The sequence below is a fragment of the Lissotriton vulgaris genome, unplaced genomic scaffold (genome assembly GCF_964263255.1).
Source record: "Lissotriton vulgaris unplaced genomic scaffold, aLisVul1.2 SCAFFOLD_2328, whole genome shotgun sequence".
In the NCBI taxonomy this organism is placed as follows: Eukaryota; Metazoa; Chordata; class Amphibia; order Caudata; family Salamandridae; genus Lissotriton; species Lissotriton vulgaris.
The window spans coordinates 348,087-367,319 of record NW_028243474.1 but is presented as its reverse complement, the minus strand read 5'-3'; the positions used below and the strand labels follow the sequence as shown (position 1 = coordinate 367,319).

General features: G+C 47.5%; 1 protein-coding gene across 1 annotated transcript in view; it reads left to right on the top strand.

Moving 5' to 3' along the window:
• The first annotated feature begins 1,674 nt into the window (after window positions 1–1,674).
• LOC147668339 (uncharacterized) overlaps window positions 1,675–19,233 on the top strand; it is a 354,881-nt gene continuing 337,322 nt past the window's right edge. The window contains exon 1 of the mRNA XM_086948585.1: window positions 1,675–1,940. Within this exon, the coding sequence (XP_086804711.1) occupies window positions 1,724–1,940 (217 nt within the window). The 5' untranslated portion in view covers window positions 1,675–1,723. The remainder of the gene's footprint in view (window positions 1,941–19,233) is intronic.

Below are 19,233 nucleotides of genomic sequence, written 5' to 3'. Positions count from 1 at the left end.
TAGAATGTAGTTCTCGGAGGTGAGGGCTGATGAAGTCCGTGATGTCTTCGCTGTATTCTTACCTAAATGGGGAGAGACAACCACTCTGAAGCTGGGTGAAAGCCCAAGGGGGGTGACTGGGAGGATTATTTGTTTACTTCAAAAGTGTCAAGTCTAGTTTGAAGGTCACATTATTCTTGACAGGCCAGTTGGGGCATTTTATATGACATTTGGGACGTACTCAAGAGACCTCACCCGTCAAAGACAAATGCTAGCTGACACTTCGGCAGGGCTCTTTCATTTCGAGCTGCAATCGTAATGGGCTTCTTTTGATATTACAGTGCCACCACCTGTTTGACAGATCTGCTAGGTTTACATATAACATTTGGGGTGCATTTTAAAGGAGGGAAACAGAAAACCAAAACAATTTGTGTGTATCCAAAGTCTGGTTGCTTACGGCTAAGCTTTGTTTATACCAGACTACTGTCTCTGAGGTTGTTGAGGGGAAAGAGACTGGATTCGGGTATTAGATTTGGGAGAGCACTGGGATTACTATAATACACTCCCCCAACGAACACGCACACACACCCAGCTCTCAGAGCCCAGATTAAGTGTGTCTGAAGACTTCGGCCATCTTGACAATGCAAAAAAGTGGGTAGAGTTCACTGTGGGAACCATTAGTCCATTGGTTAGGGTGTCCTGATGGGTCATTCCCATGTACTAGCTAATGCCAGACATAAACATGGCACCCCCAGGCACCCACTTTAGAACACGTCTATATCTGAGCAAGATAAGAAGAGGACTGAACCTGCCATCTGCAACCTTTGTACCCAAGACAAAGAAGTGCAGTAGCACAAGCTGTGGTGTGTATGTTATGTGGCTGATGTAGGCTGTGCCTCAAAGTGACTCTTGTGTATGAAGTCTGTGATGGGGATAGACCCAGGTAAGCTGAGGCCACAGTGGCTAGGTGCTTTGGCTGGCAGAGACTGTTGCTACTTGAGTCTTGTGCACACAGGGCAGAAAAGAGTCTGTGGTGGGTGGGTGCTTTGGTTGCAGGATGATTTATCCCATGGTGGCTTTCGTGTATGGAGGCTGTATCAAACAGAGGCTGCGGTAGGTAGGCACTGAGGAAGTAGTTTGTGGCAGTGAAGACAGATGATGACAAAGGCTGTGGCTAGAGTGTGCTGAGCTCTTGTTTATAGAGGCTGTGGCAGGCAGGCATTTAGGTGGGCGGTAGCAAATTCCATAGTGTGTGGTTATTGTTATTGGTGGAGGTTGTGGCTGACAGTGGGTGTTGTGTGTGGAGGCGGATGCAGGTCAGTTGCGAAGGCTGTTGTGAGCGAGTACTATGATTGACAGCTTTTATTTATACAGGCAGCAGCATGCAGCGTCTTCGGAGGGCAGGGCAGTAAAAGAGGCTGCAATGGGTGGGTGCTGTGCTTATTGAAGGCTGGTTCTCATGGTGTCTTTTGTGTATGGAGACTGTAGTGGGCAAAGGTTCAGGTGGGCAGAACAGAGGCCTCTGCGGGTGGGAGCTACATGGCTTTATAGATTAAGGAGTATACAGTGTTTTTTCTCTCCTTTTCTCTCAGTGTCTCTGATATAAAATAAAAAACGCGTGCAATCCAAGTGCTGCCCCTCACTTGTGTGTCATTTAATGAAGCCATTGTCCTGTTTTACTCTCTCTGTAGGACGCTTGCCACATTACCTACCAACTGTTGAGCTCCACTAACAGGACATAGTGATGGTACTGGTCGCCGGCCTGGCCAAGCGCCTGGCCACCTTCTTGACTGGCTTGATAGAGTGCGTGGGGTTTGCTGGTGTGTTCTTCGGATGGGCATCGCTGGTCTTTGTGCTTAAGCAAGAGAAATATTTTGCCAATCTCTGCACCACTGACAACTCAACCAGCTCCAACTCAACCAGCTCCAACTCAACCAGCTCCAACTCTACTGTGGAAACAGGTGAGTTAGTCAAATGGCTGCCATTAGTTAATTGTTGTATCAAGGGTCCCCAGGTCCTCCAAGGTGCAGTGGCAGAACCCTCCCTTTGGGCCAACACCAGGATTGTTTTTATCTTTCCATTTTACTGTACCTTGCATCTGAGACCTTGACGTGTGATGCATGGCTAGGAAGACGATGCAGAGGGATTTGTTGCAGTATTTTCCTGAGGTCCCAAATGTTGACCAAGGAGGGGGATGTGCCATACCAGAAGTTCAGGATACTCGGACTATAAAAGTGCTTTCATGGATAGCTTGAAGCTCTGTCATGGATTTGGCAATTGCAGTTCAATGTCTGACAGCAAGAAAGGGCTGGAGCTCACCATAGATTATCAGCGTGTGGGTTCAGGAGATCGCCCTACATATACAAGGAGCTGGCCAAGAGGTGATGCCTGAGAGGGAAGATGTTCCACATCTGAATAGTAACAGCGTGGTACCATGTGTTCTGATATTTGTATGACTTTTTATACCAGGCTTCTCCAATGAGCAGCATGTGAGCTTGTGGTAGTCAAGTCAAAATATACTTTTATTTGATTCATTAAAAAAATCATAAAAGGATGGACAACCATCATAAAACGCAGTGCTTTGGAATATACATTTTTAAAAACCTAAAAAGACTTAAAGTTGATGTCAGAATAAGGAGATACTTATTTTAAAAATAATGACGAATATAACAATGCATTTGGGAGAAATCTGCTAATTAGTTGGCTGCTTGGCAGGGTCGCATTTTGCCAGTTCTTTTGCTGCGATTTTCCATAGTATTATGGCTCTACAGGACAGAGGAATTGACGACCCTCCGAGACATTTAATGACCGCTGCTCTACATGTTCTTGTTTGTTCCTTCCTTAGAGCCTCCCGGAGAATGGATTTTCGGGCTTCCAATAAAAAAGAGCAAGTACATAGAAAATGTAGTAGTGACTCTTCCCCTTGACCACAGAGACGACACTCCTTGGATGGCCATATTTGTTTCCATTTTGGGATCAAATCCTTTGAGGGGAAAGACCCCATGCGTATCAAAGTCAGATAATGTTTTTTCTGATGGGAGAATTGTTCCAAAAGGTATTGTTGCGGCTTCAGCCTCTCGTAATCCTTTATCACAGCCAGGCATGATGTTTTTTTGCGAAGGACGTTTTATCAGTTAATAAAGAGGTCCGTTTGATAGCGTTATTGACTACGATTTAAAAACCGGAGTACGTTGTGAGGGTGAGCCAAGCATCCTCTAGCTGTAATGCCGACAGGGATTCCTTCAGGGCTGCTGTGGTTGAGTTAGCGGCTCTTTTGGTTTTCAATCTCGACCCAGCAATAGTGGGCTAGGGTGTTGTCTTCTGCCTCCCTCATCCTCTAGCTGTATTGCCGACAGGGATTCCTTCAGGGCTGCTGTGGTTGAGTTAGCGGCTCTTTTGGTTTTCAATCTCTACCCAACAATAGTGGGCTCGGTGTTATCTTCTGCCTCCCTCATCCTCTAGCTGTAATGCCGACAGGGATTCCTTCAGGGCTGCTGTGGTTGAGTTGGCGGCTCTTTTGGTTTTCAATCTCGACCCATCAATAGTGGGCTCGGGTGTTCTCTTCTGCCTCCCTCATCCTCTAGCTGTAATGCCGACAGGGATTCCTTCAGGGCTGCTGTGGTTGAGTTAGCGGCTCTTTTGGTTTTCAATCTCGACCCATCAATAGTGGGCTCGGGTGTTCTCTTCTGCCTCCCTCATCCTCTAGCTGTATTGCCGACAGGGATTCCTTCAGGGCTGCTGTGGTTGAGTTAGCGGCTCTTTTGGTTTTCAATCTCGACCCATCAATAGTGGGCTCGGGTGTTATCTTCTGCCTCCCTCATCCTCTGGCTGTATTGCCGACAGGGATTCCTTCAGGGCTGCTGTGGTTGAGTTGGCTAGGCTCTTTTGGTTTTCAATCTCTACCCAACAATAGTGGGCTCGGGTGTTATCTTCTGCCTCCCTCATCCTCTAGCTGTATTGCCGACAGGGATTCCTTCAGGGCTGCTGTGGTTGAGTTGGCGGCTCTTTTGGTTTTCAATCTCGACCCAGCAATAGTGGGCTCGGGTGTTATCTTCTGCCTCCCTCATCCTCTAGCTGTAATGCTGACAGGGATTCCTTCAGGGCTGCTGTGGTTGAGTTGGCTCGGCTCTTTTGGTTTTCAATCTCTACCCAACAATAGTGGGCTCGGGTGTTATCTTCTGCCTCCCTCATCCTCTAGCTGTATTGCCGACAGGGATTCCTTCAGGGCTGCTGTGGTTGAGTTGGCTAGGCTCTTTTGGTTTTCAATCTCGACCCAGCAATAGTGGGCTCGGGTGTTCTCTTCTGCCTCCCTCATCCTCTAACTGTAATGCCGACAGGGATTCCTTCAGGGCTGTTGTGGTTGAGTTGGCGGCTCTTTTGGTTTTCAATCTCGACCCAACAATAGTGGGCTAGGGTGTTATCTTCTGCCTCCCTCATCCTCTCGCTGTAATGCCGACAGGGATTCCTTCCGGGCTGCTGTGGTTGAGTTAGCTAGGCTTTTTTGGTTTTCAATCTCGACCCATCAATAGTGGGCTAGGGTGTTCTCTTCTGCCTCCCTCATCCTCTAACTGTAATGCCGACAGGGATTCCTTCAGGGCTGCTGTGGTTGAGTTGGCTAGGCTCTTTTGGTTTTCGATCTCGACCCAACAATAGTGGGCTAGGGTGTTATCTTCTGCCTCCCTCATCCTCTAGCTGTAATGCCGACAGGGATTCCTTCAGGGCTGCTGTGGTTGAGTTAGCTAGGCTCTTTTGGTTTTCAATCTCGACCCAGCAATATTGGGCTAGGGTGTTATCTTCTGCCTACCTCATCCTCCAGTAGTATTTTACTAGGGCGCCTTGTCTGGCCATAATCAGATTTTTAGACCATATTCTAGGCGGATTTGTGCCTGTGAGGTGTATAGCGGAATTAAGAACAGTCTCTTAAATAGTATAGATTGTGCTGTATTTAGGACTGTGGCATCTTTAGTATTCAGAATTTCTGAGCCGTATGAAATAGAAGGTAACATTTTTGCAGCAATCACTTTAAGCAGGTGGGCGGTGGAGCATCCTATAATTTTTTTCCTTAGAGTTTTAAAAGCAAACAACAGTTGTTTGGCTTTCAAGCGACCTTGGTCCAAATGTGATTTGAAGTTGAGTTTACAATCTAGCTGAAAGCCCAGGTATTTATAGCACGTAACCCTTGTCAATTGATGCTCACCCAAATTCCAGGAAAAAGTTAGAATTTTCGGTGTTTTAATAGATTTCGAGAAACACATAACTTTGGTTTTTTTCATGGTTAATCGTGAGTTGGTTCGAGGTGGCGTAGTCTCCTAGTTCTGTGATCAGTTTCTGTAGGCCTATGGGAGTTTGTGCTAGCAGGACGATGTCATCGGCATATTGGACACAAGGGATCGGTTTTTTTCCCAATTTTGGAGGGTCTGCTTGGATTAACCTGAGGCGCTTATCAAGATCGGAGGTGTAAATGTTAAATAGGCAGGGTGCCAGTACGCAACCCTGTTTTAGCCCATTGGATGTTGGAATTTTGCCGGTTAAACTGGACCCATCTCCTTTCTTGATTTGTACCCACGTAGGTGAGTATAGATTGATGATGGCCATCAGGAGTCGTGGCGGAACCCCCCAGTCTTGCATTTTTGCCCATAAGTTGGCTCTTGAAACTTTGTCGAAAGCTGCTTTTAGGTTGATAAAGCAGGCGTACAAGGGCCTAGATTTTGCAAATGACTTATTGGCTATGAGAGTAACCGCTGAAATATTGGTGAGGGTGCCCATCCCTGCCCGAAATCCAGTTTGCGTGTAAGGTATTAAGTTTGATCTGCTGACCCAAGCCTCTAGCTCAACCAAAAGATTAGATGCGTATAGTTTCGCCTCCACATCTATCAATGTGATTAATCTGTAATTGGAGGGATCCGAGCGGGAACCCGACTTGTGGATTGGGTTAAGGATACTTCCTTTCCAGGACTCGGGAATCAAACCGCATGTTATGGCTTTGTTAAAAAGGGGAGTCGGGAGGCGAGAAAAAAATGGAGGGTCATGCCGAAACAGGGCATTTGGTAGTCCATTGGGGCCTGGAGCTCCCTCCGGTTTTAGGTTTTTTATTATCTTTAGTACTTTTTCAGCAGAAAAAGACTCTGAGTCTTGAGACGGTTCATGGGTCAGTGTGTTGTTGGCTTGTCCTCCGCCGCCGGCCCTATTTGCTGTTATTGTTCCGTTATTCGGGGCAATTGGAGATCGAGTTTCGTTGTATAGATGTTCAATGTGGGCTCTCTAAGTTGTATCCATTACATCTGAGTTATGATGTCGATTCCTGCCATTAGTTAACTGATTAATTTGTTCCCAGAAACGCTTGGAGTCCCTTAATTTACATGCATAGAGCAGTTTTGCCCATATGTGTTCATTGTACTCTTTTTTGGCCAATCTTATGTCCCTATTGTGCTCCTTTCTTGCTTTTGCAATTGTGATAAGGATTCCCTGGTGGTGTTCTGGTCCCCGTGATCGTAATTGTCTGATGTACTTATTTAGTTACGTTTTTGTTTCCTCGAGCGTTTGGTGTACCAGGCTGCCCCCTTTAAAGTTCCTGCTTTATGGCCATGGACGTGCTTGGAAAATTTGTTATTTATGACATGGATGAAGGACTCCCAGGCCTTTATGCTCAGTGTTTCTAGATTCGATCTTTCCAAAAGGCCGGAGTATATACATGTGGTATCCTCAATGTTTTCCTTTTTCCAGCAGAGGCGTTTTAAGTTATAACATTGGGTTAAGGAAGACATCGCCTTTGGTTTCTCTGGAAGTACGAAACTACCTAGTAAAGTGAACGATTGTGGTAGATGATCGCTTTCTGCCCTATTTTTTATTTGAAAGTTCTCAATGTACGGGAAAAGGTCGTAATCCGTAAACGTGTAGTCGATGGTTGAGCATGATTTTTGGGTGACCCTTGTATGTGCTGGGGCCTATCTGTTAGGCTTTGACCATTGATCACTTGCATTGAGAGATCATTCAGGCGAGCTGCGCATCTCTTACCGAGGGAAACCTGTCGATTGGAGGCTAATATAGCCTCTATTGTGTCCTTACTGCAGTTGTGTTGTAAATTCATGTTGAAGTCACCCGACAGTATGATGTTAGCATCTGGGTAGGCTAGTTTTAGTGTTATTAGAGATGTGATTAGTTGTTCGATTCTTAAGCTCTTTTGCTTCGATGCCGGATGGATGTAGATGTTGAGTATAAGGAGAATGTGGAGCAACGAGGCCTTTAGTTTGACACATAACATCCAAGAGCAGTCTAGGTCTATTATAGAAGAGTGCCATGGGATTTCTGTTGAAATAAAGGTGGAGAGGCCCCCTTTTGCTCTATCGTATTTAGTTGCTCTTTTAGCCGGATTCTGAAATTCTTTGTAACCAATTATTGGAGAAGGGCTTTTCTGCCATGATTCTTGAAACAAAAGAATATTGTACTGTGTTATGAAATCCATGAAGTCAGGATTTTCTAGTTTTGTGTGCAGGCCGTGCACGTTCCAAGAACATATGTTGCAACCTTGGTATGTGTGTGAAGCTGTTGGGGTTGTTCATGCCTTTCCAGTGGGGGTAACTGTCATACTCGGGTGCCGGGAACCCGGGGGGTTGCTGGCTTCAGGATGGGCAAAAGTGATGGTTATTTTCCTGACCAAGGACTCTTTCTCCTTTGTGAGGCTGCGTAGATCTGGGCCTATTGCCCCTTTTAAGAAACACATTGAGTGAGGTGGTTGTTGTAATGGACTGGGATAGCAGGAAGGGACTATCTTTTTTAGCTCAATGCCCCATTTGGCAAACGTGTCCTTCTGCTGCCAGATCTGTTCGGTAGGAGTATTATTGGTGAATGTGGCAATTGTTAATTATTGAGCCGTGGGACTCGAGTTTTGTTCGAACTCAATGCTTTCGATATCATTGGAATTGATATGGCTCCAGGAGGGGATAGCTTTAAATAATTTGAGCAATGCAGTTCTGTTAAGGTAGTCATGCACTCCCCTTGAGACATATTGGAGGTTAAAAAACAATTCATTATTGTTTGGCGTGTCGTGCGGCCACTCTTTTACAGGGCTCCTTCTAATTTCGTTCTTCTCCGCCTTAGGCTCTGGGAAAATCGGAAATAAATCTCGGGGTTCCGGAGTGTTTCTTTGTATATGGATTTCACCTCCCCTATTTATTTCTAAATTACTGCCTACAATTGGGCCAATTTCCTGGGTCAAGGTGGCTTCCCCAGTCTTGTTTCCCTTGTGGTCGTTGAGGTGCACTTTACTGTTGATTGTGTGGCCTGAGTTTTTAGATTGTTTTTCACCTTACTTGCTGTAGGTTTGAATAAACTATATATTTTTTCTGGCGGAGGTGGCTCCCTTGAGTTGAGAATTGAAGTGCTTTGGATGACAAACGGTATAGGAGGTGAAGTCGATTGCTCTTTGGGCCTGGCTGATTCAATGCTATTTTGTGGTACTTTGTCATCTTCAGGAATTCCGTTTTGAACAGATCTTAGCCGAAATTGATCTGGTGCCTGGCTTGTGTGTTTGGTCTTTCTGGACTTTCTCAGTAGTTTTCTTTCGTTTAGTTAGTGTCTTGGATACTTTTAGTTGTCTTGATGGAGACTGCTTACATTGAGCTTGAAGTGATAAGTCCAAAGCACCGGAATTGTCAAGTGTGCTTGGTAGATTAGGTGAAGGTGTAGTTGACTTGCTTAGTTCGGTTGGTCTGAGGATTGAACTCGTTTTGCTGGTTTTAAACCCCACAGGGGAGTTAAGACCGTCCAAGACCTTTTCCTTCGGCGCTTCTTTTTCAATCTCTATTGGTGTTGGGGACTTAGTCAAAACTTCTCTTGTTGTAACCAGTAATTCTGTCAATAAGGTTGGCACGGAGGCTAGTTTATCGATGATTTGGGTGCAGTGGCATTGACACATTTGGTAAGCTGTTTCCCGGTCTCGCTGCACCCTCAAGATCATCTCGTTGAAGCTATACAACTTTTGTTCCACCCCTTGAACATGAATGGCAAGAATGTTCAGGAGGTTGACTTGGGTATCCAATTTGTCTGCGTGAAGAGTCATTGCTTTGCTGATGGTGTCCATTGTGTTTAGCAGGTGAGGCCAGACTGAGGACGTGGAAGGGCGATTTTGTTCTACTGGTGATTGGCGAGCACGGTTTTCCAAATGGTGAATGTGCCCTGTGGGTGGTTCGCTCAGCCGGCCAGAGAATATGGTGGGTGATACCTTGTTTTGGGAAAGCGGTAAATAGGTGGAGAATCCTGGGTAACTTGATTGGCTTGAGATCTTATTGTCTACTTTGCCCTGACTGAGGTCCTGGCAGTTGTACTTATCTATTTCCGGTGAGCGGGACAATGAATCAAATTTATCTTGATTATAGGTATTTGATTTGGAGTTCCGCCGACAGGCAGGGGAGAGAGCTCCGGACATCAAGGGGCTCGGGGTGATTATATTCGACTGATGTGATGACTCCCTTTTGGTGTGCCCGTTTGGGCTGCTGTGTCCGCTATAGCTAGATGAAGATTGCTGTTGCTGGGACAGGGAGGGCATACCCAAAATTGGCGAATGAAAGTGAATGAGAGCCTCAGTTACCTGAAAAGGATTACTTTGGCAGATTTCTGAAAAGAGGAGGGCTTTAGGTGTTTGTAATTGGGGGTGTTTGGTGTCTTTGTGCTTATCACGCGTGGAATCCAATCCCATATGCAGGGGTTCTTTCGTTTCCTTCCTTTTAACCTCGCTGTTGGTGACACTTCTGTCACCTAGACCGATCGAATTGTCCTCTTTTTGGAGGTCTTTATCAGCGTTAGTTGGGATATTTGTATTGGTAACTTTGGAATGATTGGGCACGTGTCGATTCCGATTTTCCTCAGTAGTTTTTATTGCTACCTTTAGAAAGTCTGTAATCAATGCCCGTTTGCTGCTGTTCGAGCAGGAGTTATGCCTGTTTAAAGCTGAACAAATTGTTTTCTTGCTTCCAGAGTGCTTGGCTTGGGGGGTAGAATCTACTGTTTTTTTTTCTGTTGTTTCTGCTGTTTCCATGGTGCTTGCCTCGACGGCTGGTGCTTCTGTTGTAGCTGCGCACCCGTGCCCTGCTTCTGTAATTAATATGTCCTCTGTGTTTAGCTGGCCCAGGACTGTGGAAGGATTACCGGGACTGACATACATACAGGCTCCCTCCTTGCCCTTGTCCTCGTCCTTCCCCTCCACTTTTACGATTTTTGAGGTAGTTTGTGGGAGTTTATCCTTTTTTTCCCCTCCTCTTGTTCTCCCGGACCGCATTTCCGGGTTTTATGCTGGGTTTGTAGACTTTTCAGGCTTTTAAGGATATGATTCCAGGGGCTGGTTTCTGGTGTCTTTGTGTCTGAACTGGGGCGCTCGAAGCTCCTGACGGCAGGACCCCTTAGCCTCTAGATTCAGTGACAATGAAGAAACTGTACTCTCAAAGGGTATAGGATTTGTTCCTACATCTACGAATGACCCATTTCTACTAAACACCAAACTGGCACAATTTTTCAGGAAGTTAAAACTCTGCAATCACTTCGGTGAACCCAATGACGAGCAGAGTGAAAAGTCCAACACTGGTCTTAGGAAAAAGTCCAAATTTGTGCCTCCCACTCAGACAATCCCCTGTCACATACTAGCGTTTGAGCAGGCAGTTCTCAAGGAGATAGAAGAAATCAATTAAAAAAAAGAAAAGGGCTTTCAGAACCTTTCGAACCGGGAACGAACAGCATTGGAGAAACTAAAAAACACTGAGCTTACAATAAAGCCAGCCAACAAAGGGGGTGCGATTTTCCTGATGAACAAATCTATGTACCAGGAGGAGTGCAACCGCCTTCTCTCCGATGCCACCAGCTATGAGAAATACTCGGACGACCCAACACGTTGCCTCTCCACTAAGATCAAGGGTATGGTGGACGAAGCATTGTGTAACGACTGGATTACAAAACAAGAGGGTGACTTCTTGGTGATGAGTCCCCCAGAACACCGTAACAAAGATTCATAAAGAGAAGGCACCTCCACCAGGCTGACCAATTGTATCTGGGATCGGATCAATTCTCGAGCCGCTATCACAGTTTTTTGATTGGTTCCTTAAACCTGTCGTACAAAAATCACAATCCTACCTACGAGACACAAAGGATGTGCTCTGCCTCTTGAGAGACTTGGAAACCAATAATTCGGAAGATCTATTAATCACCATGGATATAGAGGCATTATATACGAGTATTCCCCAAATGCGCACACTAGAAGTTATTGAACACATTCTATTGAACACAGAATTGAACTTCCTCACAACACTTCATCATGAAATGTGCTGAGGTAGCCTTAACTGAGACGTTTTTTGAATTTGAGGAAGTGCTGTACCACCAGATCACTGGTACATCTATGGGCAGCACATTTGCTCCTAGCTTAGCATGCCTTTACGTGCACCAGTTTGAGGAAGAACATATCTTTCATGCAAGCAACCCCTTCACGGAAAAACTGAGGACATGCAAACGGTATATTGACGATGTCTTTATCGTCTGGGGAGGGAATGAGGAAACAGCCAAAACCACCGTGGAATGGGTCAATACCAAAGACCAACATCTTAGATTCACCCACTCTTTTAGCAAAGACCATGGTATTTTTTGGGATCTAGACATCACAATGAATGCAGATGGCATTGGCACAAGGGTACACAACAAACTAAGAGACAAGAATAGCTTACTTCTATATGAAAGCTTTCACCCAAAGGCCCTGCAGAACAACTTGCCGGTAGGCCAATGCCTCTGGGTGCGCAGAAACTGTTCAGAGACCTACATTTTCATAAAGTATGCCTTGATTAAATTTCCTACATCATGAGAATTTTATCACCGCAGCTATCTTTAGTGACCCACAATGAGCCACACTCCCACCCAATGGGATCCACTTAGAAAGACAAGCACTCGCCTGTCCACTCTCTTCCAGTCACCCGTTCCCGGCACAATCTACCACATTTGCGCTTTATTTGATCACTGTGCAACTCACGTTGGGTTCTTTGACCCACCGTTAATGTTACCATTTGTATTTACTAACATGCAAATACCCCAGTAACTGGGGAATCTCTGTGGTGCCTATATGTGTGCCAGTTACTCCTGTGCACTATACATCAATGGAAACAGTATACCTTTAACCCCTTCGATGCTGATGACGAGCTCAGCTCGTCATCAGCCACGGTGGTCGTGTGCGGATGACGAGCTGAGCTCGTCATCTAACGCGGCTTTTAGAAAAAAGCAGCGTAGCGGAAAAATAACCGCCGCAGCGATGCGGTTAAATACTAAACATGAAGGATTCCTCGCTCCGTGACAGTGCACACTTTTTTCTACAGAATCATGCCCATAATTCGGCATCAACGCGCATGCACTTCAGGCAGACACTCCTGAGCTCCCGCGCCCAGTCGCCAGATGACGCGGGCTCCGCCCTGGGTGCTACATGACCGAATGCACGCATAACAGGAGGCCAGGGTCTCTCACCGGAAGCCCATATTTGGCAGGTCAGGCAGCAGTCTTGATCTTTTAGAGCGTGACTTTTGAGACCCCGGATCTGACACTCCGACGGCCTAGTAGACATTAATTTACCATTATTGGCCCTAATTACCTAGTGCTAACACTATATTGACGGATGTCACACCACTTACTCCACATCGAGGAGAGGAGGAGCACACACATAGGTGCAGCAACGGAGATCGCATCACATATCAGTAACAGGGCCGGACTGGGAACCAGAACCGGCCCTGGCAAAGTGCTCGGCCGGCCCCCCTCCCCCCCTCCGGGAGGAGAGGGGAGGGGGGAGAGGTGCGACCGCGCTCTGTGACAGGGCCGGTTTTCGGCCGTTTTTGTTACAGGGCCGTTTTTGCAGCATAACTGCCCTGTAACAAAAACGGCCCCAGGGGCCCAAAACCGGCCCCCAACCATGCGGCCCACCGGGGAATTGCCTGATGCCCTCAACGGCCAGTCTGGGCCTGATCAGTAAGAGTATGAATGTGTGATAGAATGTGTCACCATTTTCCTTTTCAGGTACTTCGATTCTGAAAATACTGTGGAACTTCATTTGTGTTCCACTAAGTAACTACCAACATCTTGTAAACACCTGGCATTATGTTGTTTTTTCTCCTCATTATTTTCGTTTTAGCACTGGACCAAAGGGGTCTCCAGGCTCACCCTCATATGGCGCACTCTGTCCCATCTTTAGGGTAAGCAGTGTGGAGAAACACTTCTCCATTGTTCTTCTAGTGCACAGATGACTGACACTAATTGCTGCACTCATAGCCACTCACAAATAGTGTTCCTGCAGGAAATCCTATTCTATATCATGTGCTATGTTTCATTATACATCTTCATGTTATTTCTTTCAGGCTTTAGATACCGAGGCCATATCGCAGTGGAGTGTGATCCTAGTCACCCCACACAGTGGATACCCTCTCACCACAGTTTGGTAAGAGCGGAGCCTGTAGTTTTTTCACTTAGGTCCTGATGAATGCCGCGGACCCTACTGGGCCATCTGGCAGAAACATGTCGACCCTATTGACATCGGTGGGGGGACAATAACATCCCCAACACACTGATTACCCTATTTTTAAACTCCATATGGATGCCAGCAGTATTAAATTTAATTTGACATCTGTAATAGCTTTTTACGCACCTCCCTCCCCCACCACTCACGGGGCTCTCGCGCACACACACGCGTGCACACACAGATCCCCCCCTCACCGTGCTCTTTTCCGGCGCATCTCCACACGCGGGGCACTTCTCTGGATTTTCACGCTACCGTGGGGCTCTCCCTCCATGATGGGAGCCCCGCAACAACGAGCATCACCGGCCTCTTCCGGCCGCGTCACAGGCCCCGCCCATGTCACGGGCAAGGATGCCTGACTTCCTGGTTTCACCCCCGCCGGCAAAACTGCTTCTTCGGCGTAAACTGGGCGGCTCGTTTTCTATAGGAAACCCCTCTTTCCTTTCTTCCGTCCTGTGCCAGTCAATGCTAGGCAACACACTGCATTTCAAGAGGCCACAGCTCGCCCTCGAGAAGTCTGTTTGGCCTTGTGATCCTCCCATGGCGGCCCCCGCACTGCCTCTTGTTTTTTTTTCCGGCCGCCAATGCTTTTCTTGTTGCCACTTTGGTGCTGAAGGTAGACAGGAGGTGGCACGCGCGGACAGGAGATGTGCACTCCGTACGCGTGCACATCTCTTGTCTGTGAAGGTAGGCGTTTCCTCTGCCGTTGCTAGGACGAAGTGTTTGCGTTCCAGAATGGGAAGCACCGCGGGCTGGACTAAGAAACTGCTTCCAGGGGAGAAAACATTCAAACACTCCCCTAAAGTCCTTGTTATTGCACGGAGGCAGCCGAATATGCTATGATTCTGTTTTTATGACAGAAAAAAGAACTACAGGGGAGACAGGTGGCGGCGTCATTCTTTTCCAGCCGTTTTGTATTTTACGATTCAGTGCGCTACCCCTATGTAATTGTACTGGTTGAGTCCGGCCGGCGTTAACCTCCAGCAGTAATGTGCGGTGCTATGACCGATGAGCAGCGGCAGGGCGGAGGCAGTTGGTACTGGAGTGCGCTATACCAGTGTACTGTACACTACTTGACCTGAGCACCGGGCAGCGGTAAAGGCTGACACCCCCCCGGGCTCCAAGACGAAACGGAACCGCTGCGGCATCTGCCGATAAGAGCGCCGTGCACCTACATCTGCGGCTCCTTGACATGGCAAGGGCAGCGTGGACCACTTCCTAGAGAAGTGGGGTAGTGGCGATACCGTACGTTCTCCCAGAGCCAGGCAAGTGCGGCGCTATTAGAATGTACCATTACGGGTAAAGGGTTTGTGTGAGCATAGTGGGATTCGTTGTGAACAAGGGGACACGACTTTGTGGGCTTACGGGATGCAGGTGCGAGGAGGAAGTGTTCGTGTGCGCAAAGACGAAGCTGATACGGGGAAAGGGGTGCTAGTGTCAGCTAGTGGATGCATGTCTTTGCACGGGTTGCTGGTGCTTGTATAAGGGAAGCAGGGTTGGCAAGGGGTTATATATCTTATGGCGATGGGCCACCAGATTTGCACGGGGGATGCTGATACCTGGCAGGGAGAACGCCGTAGACAAGGATGCGCGGATGCTCACTAGAGGCCATGTGCTGATGTCATAAATGGCCGTGATGCTGCAGCTGCTGATGATTCAGCATCCTTGGCTGCGCAGCCCTCGTGGGCCAGGTGTTGAAAGGCTGCAGTCGGCAGAGGTGTGCCATTGAACCCTGCCCCCGAGGGTTTGCGGGCCGAGCTAGGCGAGAAAACACGAGGAGAATAATCCGCCTCATAGGTGGTGGCAAGTGAGCACAGCTCAGGAATATACAGTCCTGCCATGCAGTTGTGACTTCATGGTCCGTTGGCCCCACAGAGCAGGTGTGCTCTGCGCAGTGACAACAGTCACACCCCTGTAGTGGGCTCAAATGACATGCTTCATTGTCACTTAAATGATACTAGCACAGACGACTTCACACTATAGCAGGGTGGCGCAATCACATTGTAATTGTAATTGCATTTATGTAGCGCTTACTACCCCTGACGAGGCGTCGAAGCGCTTAATTCTGTGCCATGCATCGCGCAATCTTTACATGTCCACGTGAGTGAAATATTCTTTTGGGCTTATCGGTATTTGGGATGAGCCATCATTTATGTGTTCCAAGTTCCGGCCCTCTTAGCTACATGAATATGTACTTCTCTTCTGTTGGTACATGGCTCGAGAGCAACACGCCTCTTGTGTTTTTTTTTTATTCTCTGGAAGAAGTGGGTTGTGCATGACTTCGCGTTGTGTACAAGTTAAACACTCAGCAGGAAGATATTTCATTCCTTTGTAGTGCAACACTTACATTTCAACGGCAGTTGAGTCTGGTTGCTATTTTTTGACTTTCGTCTGGTGATGTACACACATTTTAAAGGTGAAAATCATACGAATTCTACTGTTATAAAGAGTAACTTCTACCAATGTATGTTATAGGAAAGAAATAATTTTGGAAACAACCTTGCTTTGACTATTTAAAAATTGCTTCCACTGAAAGACCTTTCCCACGTGTCGTGTCACTTGATCGTTTATGGGCACTGCGGCAGGTCCCAACCACTGCTCCTCTCCTAGCCAGCCACTCCGTGGGCGCGGGCTTCCAGCAGGAAACGGAAGTCCGCACACACACGTCTTGTTTCAAATGCAGCTCTTTATTGGACTTTGGCGCTGTGCTTGCACAAGAGCTGTCACGTGACGTAAAAGAAGTTTTAGAAGCGGCTGTCACCTCACAGACGAGAGGCCTCCTGTAGCAGCTGGTGAGCCCCAGACTTCAAACATAAATCATTTACCTGAAGACGCCCGTATCCTGGGTCTTTTAGAAACCCCATTCTACCCCTGTGGTCCAGGCATTGCTTAATTTAAGGATGCTTCCCCCCCGCCCTCCACCCACCCCCCCAACCCTGCATTGATGCCTGAGTGAGGTGCCCCTACACGCCCTCTGCTGCCCTGAAGCTCAGCTCTCCAGTCCACTCGCCGACAGTGAACTGTGTGCCAGTCACCCCAAGCCTCTACTCTAGGAGCTTTCTCGAGCTACATCCGGCTAGATTCCTGCCGAACAACCTAGCAAAGTCCGTGCGAGGATTGTATTATAGTGTATGTACCGCAGTGTTTACTCGCTGAAGATGCCAGTGAGAGCTGTGCGTCCTTTGCACCCAGGGCATTAAGTGGGACGAAAAAACGAGGGAGGGGGGCTTGAAAGGTAGGTGACGCTCTGAGTGCAGCTCCTGCTATTGTGATTGATGCTGGATGCTACACGGTGTGTCTGAGTCGCAGCGGCCGTCACATGTCATTCTTACTGCTCTCTGCCGGGGATTAATGCATCGCACATGCTTTCTGCACTTTAAGTGCTGTTTAAATGCACTCTGCTTCTTAAAATGTCTTCCCTCTTTATTGTGAGTAGGGTGTAGAATCCACAGTGCACTGCGAGGGGCTACTATTCTCCGTAGAACACCACAGTGTCTCAGTTAGGGCTGCGTGCCAATTTGGTTTCAGTTCGGCTCCAGGGCCCCTCACACTGGATCTTGATGTTTGTGCAAGATTTCCTTCTTCGTTAGCGGCGTCCGAATATTCTCACATTTTCCGATGGCCGATTATGCGATTTATTGACTTGTGTGGACTGCCATTCCTCTTTTATTCAGTGATGTTGTGCCACTAGGTGTGGAACAGGAGAACTACACTGCCAGCTTCTCCTAGTCACCCTCACACCATCACACCCCCTCACCCTCACTCACCCCCTCACCCCACACACCCCCTCACCCCCACACACCCCCTCACCCCCACACGCACACACCCTCACACACACACACCCTCTCTCACCCTCTCTCACCCTCTCTCACCCCCTCTCACCCCCTCTCACCCCCTCTCACCCCCTCTCACCCACCCTCACTCACCCTCACCCACCCTCACTCACCCTCACCCACCCCCTCACCCACCCCCTCACCCACCCCCTCACCCGCAACCATTCAACAACTAGTTCAAATATGTTCTCTCAATGTTTCAAGCTTTATTACAAATGTAACAAAACGATGTTAATATTTCACTTCTGTTCTAGGAGTTTTGTAACAATAAAAGACACAGAACATAATCTTCACAAGTTATTTACAAAAGTTTAAGCTATTGCCATTATAAATTACAATACCTTTTATTTAAGTATTAATTATGTAAAAAAAAATTAAAAGCCATTGTTATTTGTAATATCAATACATGTAAGTCACGTAAATACAACACATATTGCATTACAAGTGCTATATGTGTCACATTTGCAAAAATTATAACTATTGGCATTGTAAATGACAAAGCTATTAATTTCGCTATTTTCAAAAACAAAACCTAACTAAAAAATTTGTCATTTACAATTCCAATAGCTCAAACTTTCCTAATGCGAGACCTATTGCATTGCAAATGCTTGTTTCTGTAAGGGCCCCACCACTTTGTGTAGATAGTTCACTCACTAGGTCCTGAAGAATTGCCACGGATCACATTGACCAACGGGCATGAAACATGTCGACCTCTAGAGTAGAGCATAGCTGAACTGAACCAATATGTCAGAGAGTTGCCACTCTTATTGTTTTTAATCCTACCTGTTTTAGTCACTTTTCTAATACATCTACACCATCTAGACCACTCACAACCATATGGCAAAGGAACAAAAGATCTCCGCTAAAGAGCCCCTTTATGGGTGCTTGTTGGGTATTGCAGCGCCGACCCGACGAGGAGCTGGTCCATATGATGAAGCATGACACCTAGCTGGCTGGGTGTGTTAAGACCCTAGTTACGAAAGGAAGTATTTCCTTCCTATCCCTCTAGATCAGAGGTATTCAAACTTTTCCAGGTTGAGCCCCCCCAGCTGAATTCCCCTAGATGTTGGGCCCCCCCACCACCCGACCGAAACCTCGGGAATCCGGCACACCACATGATCGACTGCAACGCACACACCACGGGCCATATCCGGCAAACAATGCTCAACACAACAAGAGTGCCTAGCAAACTGCAGGCCTGTGAGTGGGTGTGGCGAAACGACAGAGGTGTACCACACAGCTCAAAACACAATCCTCCAAGGCAAAGGAAGTCATCACAACCCTCCCCATCCATCATGTACACCTTGTCATCCACCAACTCCCCCACCATTCATTCCTTCCCTCCATCTGTGCCCCATCCACATCCAAACCCCTTCAACCACTTGCAAACCCATCCACCATCCATCCCTCCATCCATCATCTCACCCATCCACCCCCTCACCCATCCATCCATCCCTTCACCCAATCCATCCCCTCACCAATCCATCCACTCTTCCACCCATCCATCCACCCACTCATCCATCCAACCACTCACCCCTTCACCCAAGCTATCCTCCCACTCATCCATCCACTCCTCCATTCATTCATCCATCCACTCCTCCATTCATCCATCCACTCCTCCACCCATCCATCCACTCCTCCACCCATCCATCCACTCCTCCACCCATCCATCCACTCACTCATCCATCCAACCACCCACCCTCTCACCCATCCAGCCATCCCCCCACCCACTCATCCATCCACCCAGTCACTCATCTGTCCACCCACTCAACCCCCCACTCATCCATCGACCCACCCATCCATCCCTCCCCCTCTCCACCCTCCCCCCACTCATGCATGCACTCTCTGACCCATCCATCTCCATGCTCCTCTCCTCGCCCATCTATGCACACACCT